Source organism: Dasypus novemcinctus, chromosome 17 (assembly GCF_030445035.2).
Source record: "Dasypus novemcinctus isolate mDasNov1 chromosome 17, mDasNov1.1.hap2, whole genome shotgun sequence".
NCBI classification, from domain to species: Eukaryota; Metazoa; Chordata; class Mammalia; order Cingulata; family Dasypodidae; genus Dasypus; species Dasypus novemcinctus.
The window spans coordinates 3,660,804-3,674,465 of NC_080689.1; the positions used below are offsets into that span (position 1 = coordinate 3,660,804).

The 13,662-nt window shown below is 40.5% G+C and overlaps 1 protein-coding gene and 1 long non-coding RNA gene across 2 annotated transcripts in view; both read left to right on the forward strand.

Annotated features, from left to right (window-relative positions):
• LOC139436808 (uncharacterized) overlaps positions 1-2,743 on the forward strand; it is a 48,616-nt gene extending 45,873 nt beyond the window's left edge. The window contains exon 7 of the mRNA XM_071208974.1: positions 2,616-2,743. Within this exon, the coding sequence (XP_071065075.1) occupies positions 2,616-2,743 (128 nt within the window). The remainder of the gene's footprint in view (positions 1-2,615) is intronic.
• A 2,499-nt stretch (positions 2,744-5,242) lies between these two features.
• LOC131273848 (uncharacterized) overlaps positions 5,243-13,662 on the forward strand; it is a 30,403-nt gene continuing 21,983 nt past the window's right edge. Inside the window, exons 1-2 of the long non-coding RNA XR_009181016.1 lie at positions 5,243-5,326; positions 10,637-10,738. This is a non-coding gene — a long non-coding RNA (uncharacterized lncRNA). The remainder of the gene's footprint in view (positions 5,327-10,636; positions 10,739-13,662) is intronic.

The window sequence follows — 13,662 nt, forward strand, 5'->3', positions numbered from 1 at the left end:
GAATAGAAAAACAATAGAGAATATTAATGAACACAAAAGTTGATTGTTTGAAAAATCAATAAAATTGAGAAAACTTTTAATCCACTGAAAAAGAAAAAAGAGTGAAGACTCAAATGACTAAAATCAGATATGAAAGTAGGGATAAAAAGGATTACATGAACAGTCATATGCCAACTAATTATATAACCTACATGAAGAAATTCCTAGAAACAAATAAATTCCCTAAAGGGACCCAGGAAGAAATAGAAATCTGAATAAACAAATATGTAAAGAGATTCAATCAGCAATCAAAAACCTCCCTACAAAAGCATTCTTTCACTACTGAATTCTGCCAAATATTTGAAGAATTAACACTGCTCCTTCTCAAATTCTTCTAAAGAATTGAAGAGGAGGAAAAACTTCATAACTCATTCTATGAGGTCAGAATTATCCTGAAACCAAAGCCAGAAAAAGACAGCACACAAAAACAAAATTACAGAGCAATATCCCATATGAATTTAGATACAAATCCTCAGCAAAATATACTGGAAAATTGAAAATAACAGTATATTAAAATGGTTGTAGGCCATGAACAAGGAAGATTTATTCCTAGATTGGAAAGGTGATTTAACATATGAAAATCAATCAGTGTAATATACTACTCTAATAGGATGAAGGACAAAACTACGTCATCATCTCAGTTAATGTTGAAAAGGTGTTTGACAAACTCCAACATCCTCTCATGATAAAAACTCTCAGAAAAGTAGTAGAAGAGAATTTTCTCAACATGATAAAGTGCGTTTTTAAAAATTCCACACTAACATAATAGTCGATGGTGAAAGAATGAAAGCTTTCTATTTTTAGGAATAAGATAAAGAATGTCCACTGTTGTCACTGTTATTCAACGTTGTACTGGAAGTTAAACATAGAATTACCATATGACCTGGTAATGCCACTAATATATATAACCAAAGGAATTGAATCAGGGACTCAAACACATACCTATATACAATGTTCCCAGAAGCATTATTTATAATAGCAAAAGGATGGTGTAGCAGTTTGGTATTGTTTATGAATTCCAAAAATAGATATTGGATTATGTTTGTAAATTGGTCTATTCCTCTGGGCATATTAGATTATGTTGGAGTCAGAGGTTTCACTTTTACTTGATTAAATGATTAAGACTTTGATTGGGCCACTTCAGTAGGATGTTGCATCCCTGACTCCTTGGTGGGCGGAGACTCACAGAAAAAAGACATGGAAGAGAACAGAGTTTGGAGTTTTGAAATGGATCCCTGGAAAGTAAACATGGAGGAGAAGAACACAGAGGAATAGAGATGGCTCCACAGACACGGCAGAGGCCTGGGAAGAGAGACGAGCTATTCACCTGAGAGTTCACAGCTGGCCTTGTGAAGATAGCAGAGCAGCTGAGCCCAGAGAGAACCAAACCCTGGAAGACAGATGAGACTTATCCAGCCTGCAGCTGATATTGGAAGAAGCTGGGACCACAGAGCCTTAAGAGGAAGAGGAAGGCAGAATGTCGGCAGCCATCTTGCTCCAACACGTGGAAACATGTTGGTGAGGGACGTAACTTATGCTTTATGACCTGGTAACTGTAAGCTTCTGCCCCAAATAAATACCCTTTATAAAACCAACAGATTTCTGGTATTTTGCATCAGCATCCCTTTGATTAACTAATACAGATGGAAACAGCCCACGTGTCCCTCAACAAATTAATGGATAAACCAAATATACATACAATAGAGTGAATATACATACAATGGAGTATTGTTCAGTCATAAAGTGGAATGAATTCTAATATAAGCTTCGACATGGATGGATGAAACTGGAAAACCTTATGTAAGCGAAAAAGCCATTGAAAGGACAAATAACGTGTGATTCCTCTTATATGAAGAATCTGGAAGAGGCAGTTCAGAGGGGAAGAGCAGAATAGTGACACGGGGCTGGAAATGGTGGTTTTGGGGAGTTGATCCTTAATGGGTCAGAGTTTTTGTTTAGGATGATGAAATTGTTCTGGAAATAGATAATGGTGAATGTTACACAACACTGTCCAAGTAAGTATGTCATTGAACTGTACCTTAAGAAGGATTAAACTGATTTCATGTTTTGTATATGTACAATAAAAACGAAAAAAGGTATTCCAAAGTAATATATAGTTTAAAAGTGCAACAATAAGTAATTAGCAATGGTCTTTATAAACAAAAAATATCCAGACTCATAAAATCTGTTCTACTTTTCTACTCCCAAACTTTCATCCAATTTTGTTGCTTCAGCTTGGGGAAGTTCTCCGAGAGGAGTGTGAACCACAACAAGTGGGAAAGGAAATTATGACTGTAAACATCAAAAGATTTGGACCAAAGTTTGGAGATGTATATTTTTTATTGGGAAGTTTATCTCTCTAGAACATCTAGTGCAATCACAATGTTTTTCAGAAATGATATGGGTAGGTGGGGCTCCCCTTCCCGAAACAAGATGTTTTAGAACAGAAAGTCAAACATCCATGGAGTTTGTGTCATTTATTCAATGTATTTGTAGACTGCTCTTGGTATTTACAGAGTAAGTAGGCCAATCCGTCATTGCCGGTATTAACAATGTCTTTGTTTACTTTACTTGAGATGAAATCTTACAGCAAGTGGTCTCCAAAGTTCCACACAATCTTATAATGGATGGGTCAAGTACAGCAGCCAAGTCAACTACAAAGAATGCCATGAATCCAAGCAAGTATATCTTTTTAAACTTCTAAGCACAAATATTTTTGAAGGCCTATTTACTGTATTAAATGTTCTGCCCCATCCCTTTAGCGTTCTTTAGCCTTCTGGGGCAATGGCAAATCGAGATGTTAAAGAATTGTCACAGTCCTCTGTAGAGCTTCCATTGACCATGAAAATCTAGGGTCTAAAGCATAACTATCCCTGGAATCGGAGTGATCCCTGAGGTGCGTGTGTCAGGCAGGTCCTCAGCTTCTGAAAGGGTTCAGAGGACAAGACCCGGCTTTGTAAGTGTGGTTCATCGTTCCTGGTAAGACAAGCCCTAGCCAAAATAATGACTTTCCAGTCAATGGCACTTGTTATTTCAATATGCATGTCCTGGTCACTGGCCAGACTCAGTCAAGGGCAGCCCTTCCCATGACCCTAACCTCCCCAACACCCTGCCCTGTGGCATCAGCCCCTGAAAATATTTGCACAGAGAAGCAGAGCAGACTTGTTGTTTTGCACTGTTGCTCAAAGGCAGAGAGGAAGAAGCTGACCGCATATGCATAAAACCAGCAGATTTAAACCCATGTGTACCAAAATACAGGGGAATGCTTATTAAATGTGGACTATGTGTGCTTTAGAAAGAAAATTGGAAAAGGGTAATTAGCTCTCAGGATGAGGCAGGCATTTGTGCCATGTTAAAATTTTAAGACTATGGGTAAACAAATCTTAAACAAATGGGCATTGCTGATGCGTTTTATATACCGCATAAATGAGATAAAACTCGGTACTGACTGCACAGTCTTGATTGCTATCTGAGTTTGACAGGGCTGCTCTAATAAATACCACAAACATTTGGCATAGATAACAGCACTTTTTTTCTCAGAGTTGTGGGGCTAGAAGTCCAAACTCATGGTATTGGCCAGTCCTGCTGCTCCCACGTCTTAGTATTCTGCTGGCGCTGGCTGACAGTCACTCTTTTTTTTGTTGTTGTTGTTCTTTATTTTTTATTTTAGTGCTTTATTATTGTTTTGGCAGTCACTTCTAAGCTGTCTCAGCTCCAGCAGCTCCATTAATCTCTGTCTTGTGCTTCTCCTTCCATGTCCAAATTCCTCTCCTTCCAAGGACTCACCATACTGGATTAAGGACCACTCTGATTCTCTTTGGCCTCGTTTTAATGGGATAGTCCAAGATCTGATTTTAAATGAGTTCACACCCCACAGGACTGGAGGTTAGGTAGGACTAGAGCATGCTTTACGTGAACTGAGATTCAATCCCCAGAACGCCTTTGTCCTGCACCATGTTTGATCATGCTCACTTGATGACATAGTATGACAAATGTATTTTTGGCAAAGTGCATGTGTCATTAAGACTATTTCTCATGATTCACTAATGTCCCAGAAACAGAACAGTGCAAATTTTGTTGTCTATTGGATCAAAGTAGTCGTACCTGAAATCGTTCAATATTTGCATAGCATAGGGTCATCATGAGCACAGACACTCAATGCTGTGCAGGTGGACTGTCAGTAAACCATGTAAATATCAGCTTTGTCGTGGGTTTTGTGTAAGTCACGTTCTTGTAGACATTTCCTGAATGCTTTGTGACACCCAGGATGGGGGGTTCTGTGGCCCTGCCAACCCATTCATTGGGGATAGGTTTCTCCACTCTGGTCGGTTTGTCCACTGCCCTGGGGGCTAGAGTAAAGGTCTGGCCTTGAACTTGCATCAGGATACTGGGTCAGAACACTGACACCATCACAACCTTCAAGAGGAGCCTGAAAATACAGTGCACATACTCCACAGGTTGTAAAGTCACTTAGAACAGCCTGTGTGCTGTTGAGGGACAACACAGGTCTAATCATCAGTCCACAGTCCTCTGAGAGCTCCAGGACTCCCACCTTCCCCCGGCAACCTTATTTTGACTACAGTAAATGACAAATCAGAAATTCCTCTTGCTTAACAAACAGATTGAGTAGTGATAGTTACAGGACCCCTGAGCCCCACCCAAATGGAACCCAGAGTGTGTGAGGGCAGGGTATAGGTGCCATTCTCCCTCTTCTGCACCACAAGAAAGCCACGTATTTCCGACGTGGGCAGGACTCATTGTTGGGGCAATTCCTGAATGAAGGGATAATTTTACTTTGGGGAAAAAACAGAAATGTGTGTCTACCTTCCTCTGCTTATCCAGATTGAACAGTAACATAGCCTCCTTGAACCAGCATCATTTATTGCAGTTCGTAATTTGTGGTATCAGTGAGTCGTAAGGGTGGGCCATTTTCGGTTTCCACATCATGTCAAGGAATAGCCTCTCCCCTCTTCCTCACACATAGCCGTCTTTCCCACCAGGCCCCAGGTGAGATAACCACATCCCACAGCACTGCACAGGCCACAGCCTCGGGGCTTTGGGTTTGGAGTGGAACTCCACATCCAGTGCCCAGTTGCTCAGTGCAGGCCTATAGCATGCTGCTGCTCTCAAATGCCAGGCAAATGGTAACAACTGAAAGAGTCAATGAAGGATTTAACCCCAGCAAATGTTTATTTTCTCATAGGTTATCCTCAGCCAAAGATGTTGGAAAATACTGAATTTGAATCAAGTTCAGTTAAGCCAGTGGACTTCATGGCTAAATTATTTAGTAAGTAGCTTCCTTTAGTACGTAGCTTCCTCAGTGAAACATTTATGGTTTATTTGAATAGAATTGTCCATGGTTTCCTCCCAGTTAACCTGTTCTTTGCTTTGAGGGGATGGAAAGTGCTTTGCTTGAGGGGAGAATCTACTGTCCACTTCCGAGGAAATGAGACACATGAAATATAATCACTTGAAACTTCACAGGACCTTGTCCTCAAAGCATGGTCCATGCCCAGCAGCACAGCATCACTGGGAGCTCATTAAGCTGCACAGCATCAGGACCCCAGTGGCCAAGTCCTGTCTGCTTCACCAAGGTGCCAGGAGATTTCTGTGCACATTGGAGATGGTGAGGCTTGCACCCACCTTCTCTCAGGGTCTCAGCCCTAAAGGAACAGGAGACATCCTTGGGGAGATACCAGAAACAGGCACCTGGTCCTGCCCAAGTGATCAAATTCCATGGTCTGTGGTGAGGCCTTTGCATGGGTATAAGTCCTCCCGGTGATGCCAGGGTGGGGCTCTCTGGTCTACTCTAGGTCCTTCAAGTCACATTTGAGAAGATCTGAGGCCCAGGGAAGTCCTCTTCAGCAGAGAGCTGAGCCTGAGAGGAAAGGTCCAGCCCCACAGCTGTGTGTTCAAGAAAGGGTCCAGATTCCATGAAATCTCTTCCCTTTGGTACATGCGATGGGGCATGTGGGGTAGAGACAAGGATGGCCTTTGGCCTGGGAAAGGGCCTCAGGACGTGTGAGCTCTGATGCCTCTCTGAGTCAGGAGCTGTTGATGGGAGAGGTTGGAATCCCAGAGCGAGGTCTGCCAATTCTTGCTTGGAAAGGGGGCATCTCTCTCCACAGGACATTGACCATTTCCCAGGAGCTACTCCTCTCAGGAATTCTGGGTTTGCCCCTCCTCCATGTATGCTGTAAAAGAGACCTCAGTAAATCTGCTTGGACGGACTGACTGACTGGTACCCTGACAGACTGATAGAAAACCATGATTTGAAGAATGAGTTGATCCACATGATCCTGCAGATCCACTCCGGAGGCTTTCAGGGTTTGGTGTCTAGAATCAGAGGACTTGTTCTTGTTTTTGTCCTTGTGGGTGACCCCAATACCTGAAACCAGCTCCCCATGAGGAGAAGGACATGAGTGCACCTGAAGATGTGTGTCTGGTTCAGGGTTCAGAGCCTCCCATCTCCTGAGGACCCGCTAACCTGCACAGGCCACCCCAGAGTCAGCCTTGGCACTGTGAGGGCACTAGTCTGACTGACTGACTGACTGACTGATTTATTTATTTATTTTTAAAATTAAAAAAAAAAATTATTTTTCTCCCTTTTCCCCTGTTGTCTGCTTTCTGTGTCCATTCGCTGTGTGTTCTTCTGTGTCTACTCGCATTCTTGTCAGCAGCACTGGGAATCTGTGTCTTTCTTTTTTTTTTTAATAATACTTTTATACATTTATATATATATTTTAATGAAGTATATCATTCATACATGAACACACATAAACAATAAGTGTATAGTAAAGATTGCGAACTTACAAAATTGCATCATCTTGCTGCATCAGCTCTCCATGTGTGTGGTGCCACTCCTGGGCAGGCTGTGCTTTTTTTTTTTTTTCACACAGGGCAGCTCTCCTTGCAGGGTGCACTCCTTGTGCGTGGGGCTCCCCTACACAGGGGACACCCCTGCATGGCATGTCATTCCTTGCGCATGTCAGCACTGCGCGTGGGCCAGCTCACCACATGGGTCAGGAGGCCCTGGGTTTGAACCCTAGACGTCATATGTGGTAGGCAGACACTCTATCAGTTGAGCCAAATCTGCTTCCCTGGCTGATTTATTGATTGTTGACTCTGATTGAATGGTGAATTGATCCAGAGAGTTATTGGCTTCCCACATTGCATGATTTCAGTGATTGCTGTCTGGAAATCAGAAGAGTTCTTCTTGTCATTGTAGTAGTCCTCAATCTCTTTGAAACCAGCCTCACAGGGAGAAGGGATATGTGACCATTTGAAAATGTGTATTGGACTCAGTATTTGGGAGGATCTCATCATGTGTGGATTTGCTTACCTGCTCAGCACCATGCCAGAGTCAGCCTTCACACTGTTAAGTGAACAGTAGATTCCTAGGTTCTACTTGAGCAGCATTTTCAGGACCTGTAGGTCAACACATTCAGAAAGAAAGGGGCTAATGATGAGAAGTCATCATTTTACTAGTGAATCTGATAATTTGGCAGGGGGGATATGTCCCTAACAAAAGAACCTATGTCATCTTTTGCATAGACCACTCACCAACCTACCAACATTCTCTGAGAAAGGATTCAAAACAAATGCAAAATCAATCTAATTTGTATTGATATCTTTATGTGGCTTAGCAAAGCCAACCTAGAAAGGGAAGTAAAACTGCTCTCTCTCAATGAGAGGTAGAAGCATGAAAGCTTTCCGAGGGAAGGAGAGAATATTGTTTTAGGATGGAAAAGTAGCAAATTGCAGGAATCAGTCCTGCTACCAAAACAACTTATGGAAATGGCAGGAACTACCTGAATCAAACTATTTTGAAACTCTGGAATTTAGTGGAACACTTTCAGCATCCTGAAAGGGCTGGATACAGAGCCTGGTAGATTTTGGTGAATAATGATGAATTTGTCTTCCATGTGCAGGCCAGCATTCCCATCCCCTGACTGCATCGTAGCAATCTGTGGCAGCCATGGGGATGGCAGCTCTCTTCTCTGATGTGGCTTACTTGTGCTAGGGTGGGCAATAAGGACATTTTCCTCCAAAAACCAAGGGAGTGTTGTCTAATTGCTGATCACTGCTTTTTTTTCTTTTCTTTTAAATATTACATAAAAAAAAATGAGGTCCCCAAATGCCCTCCACTCCCCCACCCCACTCCTCCCACATCAACAACCTCTTCCATCATCGTGGCACATTCACTGCACCTGGTGAATATATTTTGGAGCACTGCTGCACCACATGGACAGTGGTCTACATTGTAGTCTACACTCTCCCCCAGTCCACCCAGTGGGCCATGGCAAGACACACAGTGTCCAGCATCTGTCCCTGCAGTACCACCCACACAACTCCAAATCCTGAAAATGCCCCCACATCATATCTCTTCTTCCCTCTCCCTACACTCAGCAGCATTTGTGGCCACTTTCTCCATATCAGTATTACAATTTCTTCCCTTGCTAATTACAATAGTTCCCCAGCAGAACACCAGTAAGTTCACTCTAATCCATACTCTATTCCTCCATCTTGTGGACTCTGGGATAGTTATGCTTTTGATTGTCAGGGGACCAGCACAGAGAGTGGCCATTGTTTCATGCTCCATAGCCTTATGCCTAAAGACATGGAAGAGATTTAAAGAGGCAATAACTTTTTTCCCCTTCCAATTTGGGAGCAAAAATCATTTATAAAATTCACCAACTGACAAGGTTAGTCCTCAACAAACAGAAAATCATCAGTCTCTGATGAGTGGGTGTGTTAAATTTCAAGATTTACCACAGCATAATACTCAGAATGCACAGTTTTAAACAAAAATCACAAGATACACAAATAAACAGGAAAGTATGAGCCATTCACAGGATAAAAAGATGAAAGAAACTATCCCTGAGGAAACCCATATATTGAAACTATTCTTCAAAGTTGTTAAATGACCTATCTTAAGTATGTACAATGAGCTAAATGAAACCATGTACAAAACAGTAAAGGATATTAGGAAAATATTGTCTAAATAATATAAAGAGGTAGATATTATAAGAAACAACCAAAGAAGTTCTAGAGCTGAAAAGTACAATAATTGAAACAAAAATCTCACTTGAGGAGTTCAACAGCCAATTTCAGAATGCAGCAGAGGATAGGTAGACTGTGGTGCAGCAATGCTCAGAGATTTATTCACCAAGTGCAATGAATGTCCCATGATGATGTAGGAGGTTGTTGTTATGGAAGGAGTGGGGTGAGGGGCATAGAGGGGTATATGGGGATCTCATACTTTTTAATGTAACATTAAAAAAAATAAAGACAAAAAATAAAAACACAACACTGAAGAAAAAAAAATAAGACAATTGAAATTATCAAGACTGAGGAGCAAAAGAGAAAAGAATGAATAAAAGTGAATAGAGCTTGACTGATATGTGGGGTACCATTGAGTTTACCAACATACACATCAGATGCATCCAGAAGGATGAGAGAGAGAAAGGATTATAAAAGAAAAAATAATGATCAAATATTTCTGAAATGTGATGAAAGACATGAATATACACATTTGAGAAGCTCATTGACTCTAAGCAGATACACTTAGAATCTTACACTGACATTGTAAACTGAAATTGTCAACATCCAAAGGCAGATAATTTTAAAGCAGAAAGTGAGAGCAATGCATCACATACAAGAGATTCTCAATAAGATAGCAGCTTATTTCTCATCAGAAACCATTGAGACAATATGGCATTGGCATACATGGGTGGCAAGAAAAATCTGAAACCTGAAAGAAAAATCTGTCAAGCAGGAATTCTATATCTGGCAGTATCAGCCTTCAAGAATGAAGGAGAAATGAAGACATTTTCAGATAAGCAGAAGTTGGAGGAGTACATTACCAGAAGGCCTTCCCTGCAAGAAATACAATGAGGTGGTGTTTAGGCGGGGATGAGCTATCACCTAACAGATACAGAGTTTCTGAGTGGGGTAATGAAAATATTCTGGAAATGGAGATTTGTGAGAGTTAAACAACATTGTCAATGTGTTTAATGTTACTGAATTGTAACTTCAAAATGGATAAAATATTTCATGTTACGTATATTTATATCAGTAAAAATATAAAACAAAGGGGATGCAAAATTAATATATTTAAAAATGTGGCCATGATAAAATAGCAAAGGTGTTTTATTTATTTATTTTTTTAAATAAAGAGCTTACTGGGCTAAAAAAAATCTGTTATGCTTCATTTCTGTCCCCAAAACCTTCATCCAATTTTTCTGAGTCAACTTGAGGAAAGTCTCAGAGAGGGGGCCAGAATGCCAACAAAAGCGGGTAGGAAAATTATGACCCTAAACAACATGAGATCTGAGGCAAAGTCTCCAACCAGCTATCATCAGTGGGCAGTGTTTCCTGTGCAGGAAATCTAGTGTAATTGCAGTTTTTCAGAGAAACAATTCAAGTAGGCCAAGCTCCCCTTCCAGGGACAAAATATTTTAGAAGATAAAGTCACATATCCTTTGATTTGGTGTCATTTGTTCACTGCATTTACAGTCAGCTCTAGTTACTTACAGAAGAAAGTATCTCAATGCTGCATTGCTGGTATTAACAAGCCTTTACTTCCTTCCTTTAGCTCGACTTCTGTGGCCCATGTCCTCTAAAGTTACATTTAATTCTACAACTGGTAAAACGACAACCTCAGCAACTGAGTCAACTACAAAGACCATGAAATCAAGTAAGTATATGTTTTACTTATAAGTACACATAATTTCTAAAGGCCTGTTTATTATACCAAATGTATTTCCTGATCATTTTACCAATCTATAAATGTTTTTGGAAAAAACAAATTGAAATACAAAAGAAAGAAATGTCCAAAACCTCTACAGAGCCGTCCACTGACTATGGAAGTCTATGGTCTACAGTAAATATCCCTGTATGGTTGGATGTGCATGTGTCAGGCAAGTTCTCGTGCTCTAGTGGAGGTTCAGAAATCAAGAGCCAACTTTGCAGGTTCCTGGTAACCCCAGCTTTGGCCGATGGAATGACTCTCGCTCAACAGCTCTTGGTAGTTCTTTGTGCATGCGCTTGCCGGTCACTGTCAGGACTCAGGGCAGCTGGCCTTCCCACGCCCCTCCCATCTTCTCACCCTGCTGTCATCAACTCAGTAATTATATTTGCCTGGAGGAACTTCTCCACTGGTGCTCAAGACCAAAACTGAGAGAAATAAGCCACCGCCTCTGGAAAAAACATTCAAGTGAGCCTCAGAATGCACAAAATGACAAGGAAAAGCTTTAGGGTAGATATATGTAAATTAGAAAGGAAATTTAAAAAGGGTAATTAGTTATTGGGATAAGACAGACATTTGTGCTGTGTTAAAATGAAAGATGATGAGTAAACAGACTTTTTAGCCAACTACCTCTGCCATTATGTATTTTTAAAGAAAATTTTAGTGAAGTATATCATTCATACATGAACATACATAAATGGTAAGTGAATTTAAAAAACAAACATGCATTTCCTTGTACGAGGCTCCAGGGACAAGATATTTTAGAATGTAAAGCCACATATCCTTTGATTCCATCTCCCTACCACCACCACCTTGCATTACTGTGAAACAGTTGTTAAAATCTATGAAAGTGCATTGTTAAGTACTACTATCAACTCTAGCAAATATCTTACTTTTGGTGCATTTTCCCCCAACCCACCAATGATTAATGCCCTGTATTAGTATTATATATTTGCCATCATTTGGGAGAAAACATTCTCTCACATGTGGTCCTGTTAACTCCAGTCCATCTTCTACCACAGGATTCCCTGTGTTATACAGTCCCATACTTCATACAGTTCATTCAATGTGTACACTCAGGGGCTTTCATTTTCATCAGAGAGTTGTGCTGTCATCACCTCAGTCAATTTTAGAACGTTTTCATTACTCCACAAGGAAAAATCACATACTCCCTTATAACTCTCTGTTGTTGTTTCTTAGTATTGAAAAATATCTTCTTGCCATTGCTGCAAAATGCTACAATATTACTGTTAACTGTGGTCCATAAGTTACATAGTTGTAATTTTCCGGTGTATCACCATAGTCTTAACGTTTTGTAAAGAAAGAGCCTTCTTACATTTATATTATTTTTCAAAAAAGATTTATTTAGTTCCCCCCTCCCCTCCTCCAACCCTGCTGTATTTTTTTTTTTTTTTTTTTTTTTTTTTGCTGTTTGTGCTGTCTTCTCTTCTCATTTTGTCTCCTCTAGGATTCACTGGGATTCAATCCTGGAGACCTCTGATGGGGAGAGAGGTTCTCTGTCAATTAGGCCACCTCAGTTCCTGGTTTCTGCTGTGCTTCACCTTGACTCTCCCCTTGCCTCTCTTTTGATGCATCATCATGCCGACTCACTTGCATGGGGCACTGGCTCACCACACGGGCACTTGTGGGCACTGGCTCACCACACGGGCACAATTTTCCTTCTTCTTTTTCACCAGAAGGCCACAGAGATCAAACCCAGGTCCTCCCATATGGTAGGCAGAAGCTATCACTTGAGCCACATCCACTTCTCTTATATTTATATTATTAACCACAATCTTCATCCGCCACAAAAATCACTATGTTATACATACCCTGGATTATTCTCTAGTTTCCTTAAAATTGACAGTTATGTCCATGGACTACTGCTTTTAGGCACAATCACATTTTTAAATCAGCCAGTGTTAGTTAATGTGTTACTCTCAACTCTATTCATTTCCACACTTTGACAATTAACCTTATTAAACAAACAAATATTATCTATTTTGTTATTGTTGCTAGTGCTTTGGATATGAAGTTTACTGCGTACTACAAGGTCTTGGAGATGTTTTCCTACATTTTCTTCTAGGAGCTTTATGGGTCTTGTTTTTATAGTTATGTCCTTATCTATTTTGGGTTAATGACAAAATAAGAAATACCTTTTCCTTAAAAGCAGATCAAGTAGGGACAGACGCAGGTCCTCTGAGTTCCCTTCTAATTATAGACCTAGTGGATGGATGAGTGCAGAGTATGCAATAGCTTTTTTCCTTCTTCTGCAAAACAAGAAAGCCACTTATATCTAAAATGGTCCAAGTCACTCCTTGTTGACATCATTCCTTACGAAGGGACAAGTGTTGCCTTAAACAAAACTGAGATTTTTGTCATTTGGCTTTCTCTGTAAAAACAGAGGCATGAGCCTAACTATTCTTGAAACCAGCTTCATTTACTGAAGTTCAAAATAATATTGAATAATAATGGTAGGGAACTTTTTAGTGTACATGTCATGTTGGCACATTTTATATTCCCTCATCCTTATATATATCTTTATGTGAGTTGGCATCCTTCCCTCAGTCTGTGAAGGAGAGAACAAAGTCCTATAGACCTGACCATCCAAGATGACAGGGCTCTCAAGGCTGCAGTAGAAGTCCAAGTCCAGTGCCCTTTCCCTCAGAGCAGGCCTGTTACATGGTGCTGCTCTCAAAATGCCATAAGTGCAAATGGTATATATTTGTAAAGGAATACATGCACATCCAGTGAAAGATTTAACCACAGCTCAGAATTGTTTCCCCGAGGTTATTCCCCACAAAAGACCTTAGAATATACTGAATTTGCCTCAAATTTGAAGGAGCAAGAGAAAAACTTGACTGAAATATTAG